Source organism: Hirundo rustica, chromosome 4, assembly GCF_015227805.2.
Source record: "Hirundo rustica isolate bHirRus1 chromosome 4, bHirRus1.pri.v3, whole genome shotgun sequence".
NCBI lineage: Eukaryota > Metazoa > Chordata > Aves > Passeriformes > Hirundinidae > Hirundo > Hirundo rustica.
Genome location: NC_053453.1, coordinates 50,542,070 through 50,562,198, shown reverse-complemented (window position 1 = coordinate 50,562,198; position 20,129 = coordinate 50,542,070). Strand labels below are relative to the sequence as shown.

The 20,129-nt window shown below is 35.7% G+C and overlaps 1 protein-coding gene across 1 annotated transcript in view; it reads right to left on the bottom strand.

The window, feature by feature from the left end:
- ANKS1B (ankyrin repeat and sterile alpha motif domain containing 1B) overlaps positions 1-20,129 on the bottom strand; it is a 431,424-nt gene that overhangs the window by 252,316 nt on the left and 158,979 nt on the right. Inside the window, 1 exon segment of the mRNA XM_058420203.1 lies at positions 10,749-10,929. Coding sequence (XP_058276186.1) covers positions 10,749-10,929 — 181 coding nt within the window.

Genomic DNA, 20,129 nt, shown 5'->3' with positions numbered 1-20,129 from the left:
ATACACAAGATTTGTTTGAAGGATATCTGATTTTTACTTTTGCCTTAATAACAGAAACATTAAACTGCCTCTTAGAGGACTGCTGTGTAGGGAAAAGTTGGTTTTTCATAAATTCAACCCATTTATCAGAAATAGAAGTCCCCAGTGACAACCTTATGGTCCTACTCTGGGAAATATCAAATTAGATATAAAAAAGTAAATTAACCTTTAATACTTAGTTATTGAATTCTTTCTATTAAATATTGAATTATTATTCAACTATAGTATTTGCTTATAGTATTCTATGGAATCCAGTGAACACTAAAACTGAATAAACCTATACCTACCTTTCTCCTGATTAAAATTCATGTAAGATAAGCATAGCAGCATCACAGAGTCACAAAATAGGCTGGGTTGGAAGGGACCCACAAAGGTCATCGAGTCCAAGTCCTGGCCTGCACAGCACCATCCTCGAGAGGCACATGCTGTGCCTGAGAGCATTGTCCAGATGCTCCCTGAGGTTCGTTAGGCTGGTGGTACATCCACTGCCCTGGGGAGCTTGTTCAACGTCCAGTCACCCTCTCAGTGAAGAACCCTTTTCTAATACCCAACCTAAACCTCCCCTGACACAACTTCAGGTCATTCCCTTGTGTCCTGTCACTGGTCACCACAGAGAAGTAACATTACAGATCTCAAGCATGCCTACATATTTGTGTCTGTGTGTGTGCGTGTGTGTACCTGATATCTTGATACTTTGTTAAATTAAAAGCTGCTCAGGGACCATTATGTTTGAAGAAAAACTTAAATTTAAATTTAAAAAAGTAGGCATACAGGGCCCCAGAGATGCATTTAAACTAATTTTTTAATTAAAGTTTTACTAAAATGGTACAGCAAAATTATTTTTTGCATGTCTCTGTATTTTCACATATACATTGAGGTTTTGCAAGGAGAGTTTTCTTCCTCGACAAGCAAACATATTGCAAACAATTGCACAAATATACACCTCTCTCTACAGCCACTTAGAGCCTGACTTGTGCCAGAAACACAGATGCCATTATCAAAGCTACAATCTACATGATATTTTAAAAAGAGACTGCAGATAATATTACATTGATCAACAGAAGTGTGACACAAACTCCTTGGTGTGTGTTGCCTCTACTGTTGACAAAATGGATTCTGGGAGGAAGAATTATAGAGAATCTTGCCATTCGATGACATATGTCTGGAGGCACCAATTCTTATATATTTTCTTTAAAATAAAATCCACAGGAGACAAATAATATTATTCCTCATGAGCTGTATAAGATTGATCCAGACTTCTTTCTTAAGAGGGGACTTCAGCATGACTAATATATTAAGAAAGCATATATAACCGCACTACAGAGTAAGTCTTCAACACTTTCATCCTTGTAAATACATAAACAACAAATAGCTGCTAATGAGAACTACAAAACACCAACAAAAGTGAAAATAAGAGTTTTCTCCTAAATTATTTTACAAAGATCTTCCTTTGATATAATAAAAATATGCATAACTAGAAAAAAAAAAGCACCAAGAGGTTAGCTCTGTTGGTCAGAACATACTGCTAATAACACCAAGGTCGCCGCTTCCATCCCTGTATGGACCATTCACTTAAGAGTTGGACTTGATGATTTTTGTGGGTCCCTTCCAGCTCAGAATATTCTGTGATTAGAAAATTATTCTATGTCTCAGGAACTGAGAATCTTGGTTCTATGAACAGTGATGTTGAAATGCAGAAAATTGGCATTAGATGGTGTCACAATTTGCTGGGTGCAAGTGACATAATAAAAGCTCTAGGACATAAACAGTAGACCCACTTTTCAGCCTTCTGAGTTTTGAAATTGTTGTTGAAACAAAAGATGGAACTCCCTCATGGTGATTAGATACCTACTTAAGTGTGTAATTCCTCATGGGAACAAAATCTGCGTATGGGTTGCATGGACAATGGATATGTTCATAGAACACACATCTAGTAAGGTTACACAGGAAATATCCAGGAGGTACTTGGGTGTAGGAGGACCTTGGGCTGCAAATACTCAAAGGCTGTAACATTCTGAAGAGGTGTCACTAAGACACTGTTTTGCAATTACACATTTCCCAAAGACATTCATAATTGGCCAAATATGGGTAGGTAAAACTTCACTCTCACTCAGACCAACCATACTATTTTCTGTCCTCCTGTTTTTGCTAAACTTGTGAGAACTTATTCATTTGGGTATCTGACAGTTCTGACATGTTTCCAGAGTACAGCTTTGTATCTTCCCCAGTCATGCCCACGTGCATTCCTCTTCTTCAAATGAGTAAGTCCAAGCTCCCAGTTAGCCCTCTGCATAGCTCTAAGAAGATAATTAATATTTCACTATGTAAAAATTAGAAATGGAGAAAAAATCCTTTCCATTTGTTCAACTGTACAATTAGAACTACATTACAATCATAAATATGAACTGAAAAGTCATACACAGAACTTGTATGATCAAGTGCTAAATTAGGTGCAACATATAGTGTTTCTATGGATTTTCAAAGGAATTTTGAGATTCAAATTTATTATATACTGAAATTGTACAATCAATCTTTTCTACCAAAAAGGTAGAAATGCTCTCGAAAGGAAGAAGGAATACTTTTAATTTTTTTAAACCTGCCATTTTTTTTTTTAATTTCTAATTGCAAATCAAACTAGACACTGTATAGAAGAATATAGCAAGAACGAGATGCAAATATTTAATCTTCATTTAACTCAGTCATTCTGAAACCATTCATGAAATTGTTTCAGACTTACTGACCAAATCCTGCTGAAAAAAGGGTGTTCAAGGCTGGAATCAAAATTCTGGAACTCATAGAATCATATCCATTTTAGGAAAAATGACAGAGGTTATTCCCAAGTGAGGGAGACTGGTGTTCAGTTTTCGTCTTTCACTAAATGGCATCAAAGTTTAATTTTCTAGAAGAACACTATCATCAGCAATGTAGTCTGATATTTGTCACATTTACATTGTTCAACTAGAGCTATATTTATAAAACACATAGTTAATTAGCTAATGAGGAAGACTGACTCTACCCTAGCTTTTGGATATTCACCAAAGGTAAAGAAGGCTTGTTTTCCCATCCCCATTTTTTTATACAGCTTGGAATAACATAAAGAGAGAGGATTGTTACATCAAATTATACTAACATTACAATTGGACAGCGAGGAACAGAAAAAAAGAAAACAATCCAGTGAGTTGCGTGCAAGAAAAAGAAAAAAATTGTCCTTAATTTCATTATGGCCTTAGGAGAAAACTTTTGTTATTGTTGTTATTGTTGTTGTTGTTGTTCCTGGCTGATATGTTATACAGAGAGCTTTTTGTTTTTTCTTAAAACTGGACATCACTAATTATGCTCAGAGAACTAAAAATTCTTTAAAAAAGCCAGGCATATTTTTGCCATTTCCTTCGGTTCTAATCATCTCACATAGGGCTTGGAAATACACTGGTGAGTAGAAAGCTTTCTAAAAGATACAAAGAAGAAGCAGAGAACAATTAAATATGAATAAGAGGACATGACCCAGAAAAAGAAAAAAAAAAAAAAAATTAAATGTAAGATAGAATATGCTGAATGTTGCAATCAGTTTAAGTGCATTCAGAGGGTAAAAGAAACTGTACTGCAAACAATATTGTGAGGAATTGAAGACTTAGACATCCTAGTGCTCTTTGCTCATTTCCTTCATCTAGCAATGGCAATTCTTCTGACTGATGAAGCGATGTTTCCAAGAGCATCCCTCCACAGCTTGGTCAATCTTATTTACAAAATGTCCAAGGGAAAGATAAGGAAACAATACAAAGCATGGTGACAGACTAAAGACTAAAACAATCTGTCAATGGTCCTACTACAAGTAAAAGAGTTTTTTGGCTTCCAGCTCAGTAAAAAAAACCAAACCAAAACAGAGAAGCAAAGAGCTGACTAAGATGACAATCAGATAAATACGACTATTGCCTATAGTTACTCTGCTTCTAGAAATGGCTAAGAATAGTGACCCATTACAGAAGATATTTTTTCTTTTGACTTTACATGTCAGGATAGTTATTACACCTGGAAAAAGCTACATTAAATCTAGATAAGTAACATTTTAAATTATATTGCTTCTAACAACTACACTCGTAACTTCAAAACAAAGTCCTTAGAAAGTCCTTCTTGACTTAATATGGTAGTATCTGTTGTTCCTTCAGGGAATCATTTTATGATGTTGTGAAGCACTTACTTATCTATGCTGACACCTCTCAAGGAAGAGGATGTATGCAACTATATGAAGTGTAAAAGATTTTAATAGTTGCAAATAGACATGTATACAAACATGCATGCATTGCAGCAAGCTTCACATTATGCTCATTTCAGAGGCAAAAAAGGATTCAGAAAAATAGCTAGCTCCTGAACCCGACAGCAGTGTAACACACAGTGTTCCAAAGAATCCTGAGGGAAATTTTCCCCTCTAAAATTTTCATCTCCAGCATCATCACAGCATTGCTCAATTTCCTACCTTCCTCCTTGCCAGACTGAGGCCTAAGAATACAGACTTTCAAAATTAGTAAATATATCTTAAGTATTACAAGGGGTTTTTTTCCCCTGTATTGGCTTTATTCATAGTAGGTAAATAGTGTGGTTGAAAAGGTCAAATCCTGTGAAGAATAGCCATTTGAATAAAAGACAGGCAGGCACACGCTCAACACATGCCTTTCTACATGTGATCAGATGGTTCAGAATTTGATTTGAAAAGAGATAAGCTGTGCATGTCATTTCTTGTTTGATTAACACAACCAGCGCTTTATCTGACAACAGGGATTCGAGACCCATCTGCAGTTTTATTCTCTCAATATGCTTGCTACAAATTGTTTTATTTCCATATTACTTTATCAATTTTTAGCAATTGGGATGTCCACATAGTGAGTGACATGTGAGACATTATGTTTGGAGAGCAGGTTCACATGACCAGCTAAGTGGGTTTAGCTCAGATAATTCCCTTAAGCTTGAGAAAAGACTGAATGACAACACTGCAGAGGCATTATTGACGGGCTGGGTAACACTGTCATGAACTTTAAGTTGGAATAATATAGTTAATTCCAAGGAGATTACTCTGAAGTTCAGGTGGCATGAGATTTAGGGGCATGTTTTATCTAATGATTTATACAAGCATTAGCACAAACCAATTTATTGGAAAAAGGTATACTGTTTTTGACTGTAACAACAGGAATTGGTTTCATCCCCAGCTTTCCAGGTATTGCCTCAGAAGACCTTTCTGCCACTAGATTTTTGGACTTGTTGACATATTTGTAACATTGAGATATGATTAAAATGAGCTCATGAAAAAGCTTCAAAGCTTCACGTTGCTTTGAAACTGGACTGTGCAAAGACAATAATAGTTAACGAAGAGAAGTTTATAATATTAATCAACCCTACATTTCTCTGTCTCTGTGGGACAGACCGTGTCTTGCCTTGGATAACTGTGCAAAGGCTGAAATTAGAAGCAGCAAAAAGAAGGGTAAAACAAGGGGACCTCGACATGCTACATCTGCTGGACAAGTTAATTAGAACAAAAAATAAACTGTATGTGAGAGTACTGAGCATGATCCCCAGTAGCAGTTCCTGGAATAGCTCTACTATGTCTTACTAATTGCACTCAGTTGAACTTAGCTATATATTACAGGGAAAAACAGATAATCTTCACAGATGAAAAGGTTCAAATTAACCTGTTTTGAACAATGTCTTGGCAGAATTTGTTGTCTTGTAATCAAGACAATGATGAAGAAAATTAAAAACCAGAAAAAAAAGGGCCTGAACTTGACCTTCAAAGCCATTTCATCGGGAAAAGAGTTTTCAGTCAATGACAAGTTGGTACAGACAGGCAATATCAATTTTTTCAGCTATTACCTCACATGTACAGGTGTCTGGATAAAGGAGATGGGAATGCTTTGTCTACCAAAATTTGTTGATTATTCCTATTTCATTACAAGCCAATATTTTCCCCCTTTTCTGTCACTTGGAAACCATGCACTCTTTTTCTAATTAGTGAGGTTTTGTTAACAAAGACAGTGTATTATGAACTTCCATACAGCACACCTAAAAAATGCTCTGGCAATAAAATTCACTTTCTTCTTCTTTGTATTCCTTTGATTTTGTATTTGACTTCTAGTGACTCCAAAACTTTTTATAATTGAAGAAACAAGGCCTGAAGATTCTACATAGACATCAGAGTTTGATCTTTTCATATCAGCTCTTAATACATGAGAAAGTAATGTTGAATGAGAAAGTAATGTTGACAAATATGTGACCTACTTTGAAGAGTAGCTTTGTTATTGTCACATAAAGAAATATCCCTGCACCAGAATAAATTCTGACTGTATATAGGAGTACAACATAGCCAAGAATTTTAGGCCTGATCTCTGAAAGAAGTTTCTAATTCTAATAGGCTGTATTTCTTGATTATCTCAAAAGAAAAAGACAAACCAGCAAGTTTTAAGCTTTTTGGGCTGCTTTTGCTTCTGAAATAGGGCTTGTGAGACAGAACAATTTCATCAGATATGTACTGTAAAGAAAGATCTGAAGACACAGAAGGAATTGAAGGTGTGACTCAAATACAACTTTTTCAAAAGTAGAAGAGAAAGTGTACACATTAAGGATTAAATTTTTGACTTGTACATTCTGGGCTGTTTTAAGGAAAAATGTAGCCTTCTTAGATATATTAAATAATGTCTCTTACAGTTAGCGAACATGGCATATAAAAGCAGTAACTACATTAAGGTCGTCTCCATTGAAGACAGACTTTCTAACTAAGAGATAAACTCAGTAAATACTTCTCTGCCACAACAAGATGAGATAAAACCTGCATCCTCTATTACAATGAATGGTATACTGAACTTACTGAAAATGTACAGATTTTCATGGATTGAAAAGAAAGATTGTAATGAGATTACCTTCAGACATCTGTGATATTTTTGCTGCATACATGAATCCTAGTACAGACCTATTTTGTGATCTGAAACAGAAGAAGAACCTCTGCAGAATGGTCTTTTTAATTTCATGGCCTAGTTATACTCAGGACAAGAAGACATAATGAATTATATGAGTTTGAGAAAGATCCATTATTTGGACTGATAAAACAAAAATGAAAGCGAAAATCATCCAGACTGACAGTTTCAGCTGCAAGTGTTGACTATGACAAGCTGACGTTACTCAAAAGGCCACGGGTCTGTTGCCTTCAATCTTTAAGATTTACAGTTTCAAGAGAACTTGAGGGATATAGAAAACAAGGTAGAGATCTGTTAGACAGGCATTTCCCTGAAAGCCCAGGCTGCCCTCTCCTGGAGTGAATTATCTTGCACATCTGTGGTCTTAGTTCATGGTCAAAGTAACAAACAACAATCACCTGATTATCAGGTATTTAATTTTTCATGTGTGTTACCTTACAGAACACCTACTAAATATGTATTCAGACGATCAAGAAAATCACACGCATCTTGCTGGGACAGTTACATACAGAAATTACTTCCCTGTGCAACGAAGTGGTCTCACTTCAGTTAGTAACTTCCTGTACTACTGTGTAGCTGATATTACTGGGATGCACTGGCCTCCAAATTGAGATGAAATGCAACGCTATGAAATCACGACCATTCACTCGGAATTTGAGAATGCTTCTCTGACGTCAATGATCTAGCACCAGACAAAGCCCTGTAAACAGGTCATTCCAAAGCTGCACTCATGCAGTCTGCCCCTATACATGCTAGAGTGAGAGAAGTGCTGCCATCAACTTGTTGCAGGTTCTTTCACCAGTTGAAGCTCAAAACAAAGGACAGAACCTTTATCCTTACATCAGGCTACTTGATATTAAGGTCTCTGCTGCCACCCATGCATGCAACATACCTGGTTTGCTTACTCTACAAGGCTATTTGATGCCAAAGCTGAAGCACATATTCATCACTGTATGTGGCCTGTTCTCCAGATAATTAATCAGAAATGCTGTCATATACCGTCATTCAGATACTATGTCACAGATAATATGAAATATATCTGTGGAAGAGTCCACTGTTTTTCTATTTGATAAAAGTATACTTCTTAAAAATCAGGACCCCTGTTCCAAATCGGGTGATGTACGGAATTAGCAAACACCAGGAGAAAAACTGTGATCCCCAAACATAAAAAGCAACCATCAATAACAGGTTGATTGTTCTTTGTTAGCAGACTACTGAGGTAAAGGTGAAATTATGAAGATTTTAGAATTAGAATAATTATTTTGATATATGAATCTCTCACTTTTATTGGAATTATAATGACTCATTGCAAATTTCCTGAAGAAAACCTAAAAATCACTGAAATTGAGTACAGAAACATTGATGCCTTATTTAGATAGAAGTTTCTGATTTAGAAATCCTGCATTTTAATTGTTTCACTCAAATGTACACAATTCTTCAATTAGTAGTAAACTAACCATTATTTTAAGATGCAGATTTTTCATGAATTTTCAGAAGATTATATTTAGGTCATATGATTAACTGTACTTGTTTTCACTGTAGATCTTGCAAAGAAACAAGGGACCTTTTAGTGAAACAACAGCTAGGGAAAGCAGAGAAAAGCTGTAGAAGAACACAGAACACTGTTTCTGCTGATCCTTGCTGACCATTATTATTCAATATTGAGCTTTTAACAGTCTGGATAAGAGACAAGCCTTAAAGACTTTTCCAAGAGAGACAAATTTGATCTGTTCCTTCCAGATTTTGTTATTCTCTTTCTGCATTAGCACTCCTTGTCTCATGTAGAGTTAACCGTGCATCATCTATCATTAAGGAGTCAAAACTAGCTAAATAATCAAAATAAAATGTGTGTGTTTTCATTCAGGCTAATATTGTGTCCAATATGGGATCCTGTATATTACTTAAATTATTCCAGAATACCAACTGAAAGTGGAGGGTGGAATTGTAATTTTACTGTAATTATTTCATTTACTAATGTAAAATTAATTATTTACTGATGGTAAAATGTACTATTGAAAAGCTTGTAGAAGATGCTCCGAACATCAATCATTTTGTCTGTTTTGTTTTTCTTAGCTTTCTGGGCAGAGATAAAAGGAAATTCAGCTTTCACTCAACCCATAAATCAAATCATCCACAAATTAGAAGCATAAAATTCTAATAAGGATGACATTATAGTCCCAATCTCAGACAAAATTAAAAGTAGTAATTAGAAGATAATGACTGTGGTCCATTGTAGATTTAACCAAAGAAGGTAAGAATCAAGCTAATCCAGATACTATGAAGAACTTTAACAAAACTGTGCAACAGCAGAAATCTGGAGAAGTTAATTATCTGCTGGCAGTGAATGTTCTTTCTGTTTTCTTATCTTTGCTTTTAAACATCAAGAAATATTTAGTATCATTCAACTATCCAGAATAAAATTGTGATTGCTGAGGAGCAATTTACAGTAGAAAAAACCAGTAACAACAGAAAAACACCCAGGATGTTAAAGAATCAAATTACCCCAGACCTAGGAATGAAACATACAAATTAAATTAAACTATTTTAATTTAATAAAATTAAAGTTCATTCAAATAATTTGTTTCCAGTAAAGTTTGAAAATATTTGCTATATCCATGATATAAGCACATTCTTTTAATTTCAAAGATAATTACGCATATTATCTTTGTTTATATTATAACCCAAAAAACCAATATGAATAATCTCTGATCCTTTTAACTCTCTCTTTATCAAAGAAGATAGGATTTCACAATAAGTCCCTAACTGTATGGTTTTCTATTGGTCTAGGTATTTTTTTAAAATCTTTTAAAAGCAATATTTTCCAGAATTTTTAAACTCTACCAACTAGGAATGAAGAGGATTCATGTCATTTCAAGACCAATGTTACAAAAACCAGTTGATAAGTTTGCACTGAATTTCAACATTTGTATTATTTTTATTTCACAGTAATCTACTCCTGTTTATATATTAAATACAATACCCTTTTAAACTTGATCTGCAGATCCCACAAACTAGCTATCAAAGATATTCATTTCAATGCACCAGCTTTCCCAAATACCCTTCTGTCACAAATTAAGCCTAAATAAAGCAACTTTTATATGGAATTTGAAGGGAGAAAGGTAAATGATTGGTTTACTGACACTTTCCCATTCTTGAAATTTTGATCTGTGAAAAAGGAAACACTTTAATCCTTTTTAAAGCATTTTCAACACGTAAATCTCTATTTACAGATAAAACCTTCCCCGTTACAATCACACTATCTATTCAACTCTTATCATCAGAACAAATACACTGAAGTTTTACTTTAATGAATCCCATTACTACTGCAGAAATAATCACAGGTTTCTTAGAAATCTTCCCTTCCACATCTTTGCTGGTAGCTACAAAATGATTTCTAATTATGTTTTTTTCAACTTAAAATTCTTATTGGAGTATATTGACCATGCAATGATGACAGTAGATGTACAAATCATCATAATTTCAAAAGCTACAATACCTAAGTTCTAGGCAAGTCTGGAAATAAAAGGGTTTTTGTTCAAAATATCATATTCAGGAAAAAAGTATGTCTCATAATACTGGCCATAAAATATCAGAACTCTTTGTAGAGCAGTAAGAAAAAAAATCAGGAATAATTCTGTGTATTTATGATAAATGTGTTTACTACCAAAGACAATAGCAATTCCAACTTAAATCCAAAGACCTAAAGTTTTATAAAGCTTTGTTGACAGAAAAAGTAAGCTTTTTATTCTATACCTGGAAGTTTTTTCTCTTCAAGACTGTATTCCAGAGATCCAAAGGAATAATTAGTTGGACTGATTGCAGGAGTAGAAATAAAACTTGCACAGGCAATGGATGGGTTGATTTCAAAATAATTGTGGCTGTGATTCATTCGGTGAAACTCCAGAGAAGATACTATGGATGTACGTTGCTTTGGCTACAAGAAAAATAGAAGTTCAGCATGAAAAATACAGACTTTTTGTATAGTTTTCATCACTTGACATTTAATAAACCTATCTTTCTCTGTTTTTACTGTTTTTATTTGATTCAAAGGTTATAGTAGTAAAAATCATTTCCTATGACAAGCTGTAGTGCATAGAGATAATTTCCTTCTAAAACCTGGATCAATCTTTACTAGAAAAAAATCATGTCTTCATTCTAATCAATTTAATTCAACATAGAATAGGCCTTTACAGCCTTGCATATAATAATTTCAATCATCTTTTGATAAGAAAGGGAGCTCTTCACCAGCTGCATTGCTGGGTACATCTTGCAAAACAATTAGAGCGCTGATGCCTGTATAATGAAGTTTACTAAAAAATACCAAGTGCCCATCACTCGAAAGCCACCCTCTGTTGTTTATTCCATTTATGAATGTGCCTCAAATATTCAAAGACTGAAATGTCTGGAAGTTTAAGGGAAAAGTGTCATCTTGAAAAACATAAATGAAAATCAAACTTTCTCCATGAGTTTTCATGGAACAGTTAAAAAACTTGGTATTACTTTATTTCAAATATTTACTTTCAACATAAACCTCTGAGCAGACCCCACTTAATGGTTGTGCTTTGGATTGCAGAGCAGTTTTAGAGCATGAGAAACTAATTTCTTTTTGGTGGATCTATACCATCAGGTATAGAAATTAAATCTATATAATGTGTTAATCAGGTCAGCAACAACTTTTTCACTACATGGACTTGTTCCCATTGTACTACTTACTAGTACATGCATAACCTTAGTGCTCAACATCATGGCTTTTAAGCCACAGACCACTGCTGGTTTGCAATGCCATGCTAAATAGTCCGTTGCAGCACTCATTTGGTTCCACACCCAAAATACCCTAACCCCATGATGCTCCTTGTTACTTTAAGATCAATGACCTGAAATATTAAACATCTCCAAAACAGAGGAGGCCCTGCATCCACATTTATAGCTGTCTGTATATTTATTTCACAATAGAGAAAAACTTCTCAGGAAATTCTGCCTTGGAAAACCAAACCTGGACAAAAATAGAAAAAAGAGAGTAAAAGATGCTTCATGTCTTCTTGTTCTAGCTTAACATGTCATGCTTAACATGCCAGAGTATTTGTAAGGGTCAAGAATTTGTTCCTTATTAGTGTCAAGACCTAATTATTACCTTTGGGAGCAATAAGATCTTCCTTGGACCATGAAGGTATTCACCATCCCTTACTTAGAACTACCTGTTAAAATACAGTCTATCTCACTGGAGTAATTTTCAAATTTATTTTTGGCCTATCTAATTTTTATGTTACAAGTCCTGCAATGCTTGTGGTATAAATACCGAATCAGGCTGTTTTCACTAAAACTTCACCCTTTCTATTGGAATGTCAGATTCAATAGAATCAGGTCTGTATAATGTTGATTATTTCTTAAAGTTGTGTTAGGCACCATATAAATTAACTGTGTCATATTAAAACTGAGGAAAAAAGGGAAATTTGGGCAATCATCTGGAAGCCATCTATGGTCTATTGAGTGGACTTCCTTTCTTTAATAATTAAAACCAGTTTCTGCTTTGAAAGCTTGACTCATAGGTCTAGTAATTTCATGGGAGAGTTCAATGAACAAGACAGACTCCAACATCAAACAGTGTGGCTGGAAGTTATTGTTTGGGATCTGAGCAAAAATAATTCTCAGATCAGACCAAAAACATTCATCTGTGTTAATTAAATTTAAATGGCACATTTTTGCTAGACTCATGAATGACCTAATTATTTCTAAAACTGAATAAGATCTCTGGTTATTTAGAAGTATATTTCTGGCCCTTTCTCAAGTAACAGTGTTTTTGCAGATTTGCAGGACTTGAACTCCTGTGTTGAAAAGGAGACATATCTCTTAACATGAGGGATGGTATCCCTGGTTATTTTTAAGCTGAGACAATTCCTGCCTAAATGGGCAGCTAGAATGGTCCAGCTTTGCCTCCCAAAGCAGCTTCAAAGGCAACTGCCCTGGCCTTTGTCTAGTCAGGCCAGCCTCCAGCCACTATTTTGTCCGTGTGCACCTTTCAGGTAGAATAGCAGCATCTGATACACCATTTGGCCTTTCACTATCTTATTTTGGACTTGGGCATTATTATTAGTGATTCAGAGAAACATATTTGAGTTTAATATTTCTTCCCAATCTAAGGCTTCTGCAGAGAACCTCTCTCAGCCTCTAGTACTCCATAGGATTACACTGCTGCTATACTTACATATATTTGTGTGTGTGTATATATATGTATATACATATATATGTACGTGTATAAATATATATACACACACACACACAAAGTCCATCTGTCAACATGTACCAATAATTTTTCTACATAATTAGTGAGGAATCCAGCATCTAAGCCTTTGTAGCTAACTAAGAAATTAGAGGAACTAGAGGAATGTTTTGCACTTTTGCTGTAAAATGTTATGCTGTTAAAGTACACTAGTTGGTCATCAATATATGTTATGAGAGACTCAATAAACCAGTTTGTGCTGAGTGTATCTCTCTGCTTTTATCTCTCTAAAGCACTCTTTGCAGAAAAACAAAACAAAACAAAAAACAACAAGTAGAAATCAATCAATCTTTTTTCTACAGTTAGGATTAAATTCCATTCCTAATTTTGTCAACTAAACTTCCAGCATAGTTATTTACATCTACACTAGGTATTTAAGCTCCCAGAGCTATCAGTTGAGATCTAGTCAATAAAGACAAGATGTAGTCAATACTGTCAAGAGTTCAGAGAACAATTCACCTCACCCCAGCCCCCCTGGTATTGATTCCCTTGCCTTAATGCAGGTACCTACCATCACTGCACATTCCTTAGGGCATCCCACCTGGCCTCCAGCTGCCAATCAGAAGGGTGCAGGTCTCCCCTATATATGCCCTGTACAACACTTGACAGTCTCCACCTGCATTTCAAAGACACCTCTATAGCACCTCAAATGACATTAGATTCCTACTTTCAGACAACGGAATTGAATCCTGCATCTGTCCTAAGCGTGATGGGAGATTACGTCTCTAAATCAGACAGAGATTCTTATATACATGAAATGAAAGCAGAGGTGTTTCGGTCCCAGATTTAATCTCATATCCAGCTCACATCTTGACACATCCTAGAAATCTTTTCTTAGAATCTGATGTCAAATTCCAGTCTTATTGGCAGTAACCTTGGTGTGCTGATTGCATCTGCTGAAGCTACTGTTTTACCAAGAACTCTTGAGATAGTTTTTGAAAAATTCTAAAATTATTTACTATATTGAACACCATAATGCTGTGGGGTCAAGACTTCATAGTTGGGAAACACAAACACAAAACTGTCCCAAAGAGATAATGCTTCTTTCATTCTTAGAAACCAGCTTTGTCATAACATGCCTTCCTTGTACTACTCCAAAGGTCTGGACATGCTTAGATAACTCTTGTGAAATTCTGGCATACTTATGGCTTAACTTCACCACAATAAGCACGCTACACAGCATGCAGATTTGTCCTTAAATAGGTTTTTATTCATTATATTAATTTGTTTAATCAACTTGTTATCTTCTTTAATGACTGATACTGACTTTTAAGGCATTTCTTCACAAATATTATTTCAATTGTCATAGTACAAACCTAGAAAACCCTACACTATTCTAAAATAGCATATCAAATCAGGCTAATGACTAAATCTTTTCAATGCATAAGCAAAAACATATCAGCACAGATCTTTAAAGATACCGCAATAATAATATTTAAATAACTTTTAAATCAGGTCTAATAAAAACATTTTCATGTTCAATCTGTAATGAACATATATCAATGAAAGATATCCCCTTGAAAGTGCAAAAAGAGAAAGAGCATCAAAATACCTATACTGAATTGCTTTTCTATTAAAAAGACAAATAAGGACTTAATGCCTCCATTAATGGAATTTGCATGCAAATTCTAAAATGCTACCATGACTGGCATGTAACACTATGAGCAGGCAAGAGATCATTCAAATATTTCTTACAACATTTAGCAGAGGCAGTAGGGCAAAACTCCTTTCTCAATTTAACACCAAAATATTTCTTCAGCTTTGAAGTATACTCTGCAATACAAGCTTCTGACTTCACCTTCTTTTGCCTTTGGGATTTGTGTACATAGCACTATCATAATCTTAAAAAAATGATTTCTCACAACACTCTGTACTCTGGCAGAGCTAGTTACCCCATTTTACACATGCTGAACAAGGGTATGGAGCTTTCCCAAGGGACAGATGTGTGGTTTGTTAAACCTGAGAAGCAATGACCCTAAGGAAATTCTGCATTTGGCAAAACCTGCCAAATTCCAGCTGCCCTATAAAATGTAGAAACTGGTTTCAGTTACAATATATCATGCAGAGTATGCATGATAGAAGAGAGAACTGCACCTAAATTCTCAAATTTTAGTTAGCACATAAAATACAGACTTATCAAAGAAAGCAAGAGGCTTTAGCCTCTTCCCCCAGGCTCATCTCACATATATAACACTGTGTGAGTGTACTTTTGTGGCCACTTAAATCCCCCATTTTGATACCTGCCCAGATGATTCAATTCTTTCAATTCTCTGATCAACTCACTCCTACTTCAGAAATTTTCCTTTCTCCAGCTTCCTTCCTTCTAAAATCTTGTTCTATTGCTGTACACTCATTTTCCCCTTCGTAGAATCTTAGAATGGTTTGAGTTGAAAGGCACCTTTAAAGGCCATTAGATCCAAACGCCCTGCAATAAGCTGGGACATCTTCAACTAGACCAGGTTGCCCAGAACCCATCCAACCTGACCCTGAACACTTCCAGGGACTGAGCAACCACAGCTTCTCTGGGCACCTCGCTTCTTTTGTTTTCTCTTATCTATTGTTACATTCCTCCCAAAGCTACTCATGTTACTCTAAATAAACCTTCACAGTATCCAGCTAATTCCAGTTCTATTTGGTGTTCCAAAATTTGCTCTTCTGCCTTCTCAAGGCCTTTCAAATTTCCTAATGGTTCCATCTCACACTGACTTTAAAGTCACTACATTCTTCTCATTGTCCTTCTAAGCATCCAATTTTAACCTCTGTCCTCCCTTTTAAATACAAATTTCACTTTATGGTTTCTGTCTTTTGCCTCTACATTCCAGCATGCCATCTCTGTTTCTTTGTCTCCTTTGCTCATTTACACTTACATAAAAACCCAAAACATTCAAAATTTTCTCAGTAAAATACAGCCTGTGACAGGCTTCTTTGTTTTCTCCTGTCTCCAATTTGATTTGCAGAAATCATTAGTTCTGATACATTGTCATCAGTCAATGCTGCTGTCAAGAATGATTTGATTTATAGGATCTGAGCTAAGTTGATCAAGTAGCCTTGAAATTGCAAAAACTGGAGATTACGATGCATCTGCGTTTGAATCATCTATGTCACCTAGAAGTGCAAGACTACACTGAATTATTACTAGACTATTGAATCAATTATTCTGTCAGGCCTAAAAATACCAAAATACCTCACTGAACATGCTGAAGACACATTTTCTTTTTAATATGGTAATATAATTTTCTCTTTTTTCATTTCACAAAACTTTATGTTATATTATGACAACAATTAAAAATAAAATATAGGCAGTTTCAGCAGCCATTTTGACATTCTTGATTTTACTTGTCAACATTTTAATTAAGTTTAAGAGCAGAAAGCAGAAAATACACAGAGGCTGGCACCTAATATATCACAAGCAGCCACAACAGGGAGCTTGCAGGACCATAAGACTTAAAAAAAAGCTTTTACTGTTTTGTAACTGTAGATCCTATATGATACTAAAAGCTTAATGCATTCTAAAACTAAAATAATTTTTAATGACATCATAGTGTTGAAGTCCTACCAATTTCTATTTGATTGAATTTAGAGAAAGATACTGCTTGCATCCTGCATGAGCAGCAAGTGCATACTACTTCAGAGTAATTTCATGGTCCCTCAGATTACCTGGACCATTCCCCTGTCAGTGAAATGCTCAGCAATGACACGACTCAGTTCTTTTGTGTAGCTTGTGGTCAGGAAGCGGTGCCATGTGATTCTGTGCATACAGACACAGTGCTTTCTGTTCTCTTCCGTGCACCTTATCTTAGCTCTGCCTTAGAAGCCCTTCACTGGAGTATGCAATTGTAGGTCAGAAGGTTGCTGCCCCTTCTGCCCATGGTATTATCTCAGATGACAAATCACACAGGAAATAAATAAGGGAAAAAACCTGATCTCCTTCCAGTTTCTATTTTCCTTGTCTTATACTTTTATTTTAGTTGCAACTATATTGCAGCTGTGGGTTCTGAGTAGCAGGAATCCTAAATACCAAAAACCGCAACACCTTTGGAGCAGTTTTCCTCCTTGATAGATGTGACCAGATTTTGAAGATACACAATTATACCTATCCTGGGAAAACATTGCTTGAAATCAATGAGATAAATTTGATAAATAAGAGGAATGTCTCATTCCTTTGCTATAAAAAATTCCTATCTTTCAAAGATTAAAAGTGTCATTTTCACAGAAACAGTTGGAAAATTAATGCAAGACCTTTTTCTTCAAAAAAAGCTTGGTTTCCAGCTGCTAGTAACATCTCCCTTTTCACCTCAGATTATGAAAATTGCTTCTATCATGATATTTTTATAACATAAATATTGAAGGGAGAATGTGATGGTTCTTTTTTCTAAGCTGCATGCTACATGTGAAAATGTGCATTATCAGATGACGATAAAGGGTTACTGAGTAACTAAGGTGCTCAAACCCAGCCCCCCTCCATACCACAGAAACAAATAAAAATGCTAAGAATATAATGTAAGAAACCCATCAAGGCACAATAGGTAAGGTTTTAATCTTCCAAATTCTGTGTTACTGTTCCTAAGCATTATGTGTACTAGGGCAGGGCAACTGGCATGGATCTGTAACCTAAAATTAAACTTCATTAGGTGTTAGAGAAGGGTCTCCAAAGCACAATTATCTGCCAGGAGTGGTGCTTGGTGTATTCAAATCACAAATCAGGCCTGACAGTGGTATGTTTGGAGAAAGAAAATTGTATACTACCAAAATTACACCCAGGACTGTGTCTGTAATTCAGCAGTGCACGTGATAACTCTGCAGAGCTAAAGCTCACTTTACTGGTTTAGATGTGCCTTTCAGTATCTGAGCTACCTTTAAAACCAATATTTCACTTGTCTGATACAAGTCCATATAGGAAAAATGTTCTATATTTTTGCATGATTGGTGTTTATATTGAATCAGGAATCACAGCCTAGAGAATCTCTCCAGGTAGGTAACCAACTTCAACCAAGAAAGTCACATGCATGTACAAGTGATATTCTAAAAACATAACACTCTTCACAACGGAGTGTTATTCTGCTTTAATTTATACTTGTGTTTTAGTATCCTGTAGAACTGTAATTAAATGCACTAACACACACTGTTTGCTGTTTTCATTAGTACAATGTACTGGGTAAATGTGTTTGTGTTTTCCTATTAGATCTAATTAAAATATATAAATAGAATTATGTTTTCTAGTTACTTGTCAAAGGAGATTTCTTACAATGCATCTCTTTAATAATATCTTGTTTAATGTTGTTATTAAGTAGTCACAGAGTACCCAATAAGCTCTAAGAATTTTTTTATTTCAAATATGCTCCTGTGGAGCTGTTACATCTGCCCATAAACGCTGTGGTAAAACAGGTGGGTGTGGAGGGTGTGTGCTGGGGGAGAGGAGTGTGTAGGAATCAGTCCTGTGAGACAATTCCAACCATAGCCTTTTTTTGTATTTGGTACTCAGTATTCCAGAATAAAATAATTTTGTAATGTCTGTCCTATTTTCAGTCATGCATAGATGAATTGCTAACCACATCTTAATGGCATTGACAGTATACCTCTTACTCTGCCTTGCTGCCTTTTTTTCAAGGGCTATTTAGGAGCTTTTTTTTTTTTTTTTTTTCAACATTAGAATGGGAAGACATCAAGCTGTGTGCAGTAGATTTGCATAGACATTCCCTGTCACAGAGAGAATAATCTGAAATATATTTACATACCTAGAATCAAGGTCACTGACTGCTGACAGCCACCTTAATATGCTTGTAGCCCTAAAAGATACACACAGCCCTGGAAACACTATAACCTCCAGCACACAAAGGATGAACACTAAATCTACCCATGTGTGGACTGTAGAATCCTTTTCTTGGCTTTTACCTTGGATATGACAGGTTTGATTCCCCACAAAATCAAACTCTCAATAAAGTTTTTTTTTAAGTCTTATTTGCCTCTTGTGATAATCACAGACACAGCACAAAGTTGAGCACCAAACACAGCATGAAAAGAAGTGCACCTGAACAGGATATACCATGTGCCTGCACAGTCTTTCTTGGCAGTGATTTTCCTGGTTATTCCCTGCCTGGCAGAGCATGTTGTAAATAAAGCTAAGCACAGAAAGCAGCTCATGGGAGAAAGACAGTCTTTGCACCAGCACTGTCCTATGATCTCATTCAGAGAGCGGAGAGAATTCATTGCAAAACAGTGTTCACCAGCTCTCCTTTTTGTGATAAAATGTAACAAAACATATTTTGTGTGTGTGTGTGCTGCAAAACAAGTTCAGCAGACGCAGCACAGAGTTCTCATGGTGTTGTGCACTGATGCAACAACTTCCAGCAGTGATTTCACTAAGCTGGCAGAGACAGGGACGTGCCAACTCAAGCCAACTGTGACAGGGCATGCATTTCATTTGTGAACAACTAGGGAAACCACAGCCTGCTGCTATCATAGCGGAGGAACCAGGCAGAAATAGTTTCATTGTTTCAACATGGGGAAATAGTGACACTAATCTGCTTGAAAATCCTGTTTACAGAACCATTAGTTCTGAAAATTTATTTTCTGGAACTGTGATTCTCCAGAGTTTCCTCTAAGACAATTTTTGTTTGATTTTTTGTGTTCAAAGTAATTCCTACACCTACCTGCAAAAAGAATGATAAATAATTTCATTGAATGTAAATCATCATCACCTTTTAGGTCAGCTAGGAGCACAGCTCTGGAACACACATCTCCTACAGATGGTCTGTCCATTCATGTCCAGGCTGACACAGGGAGTGGAATGTCATGGTCCCTGTCTTTCCCTATGCCTAGATGAACCACATATACACAGGTTTGACAGGCATGCTGTG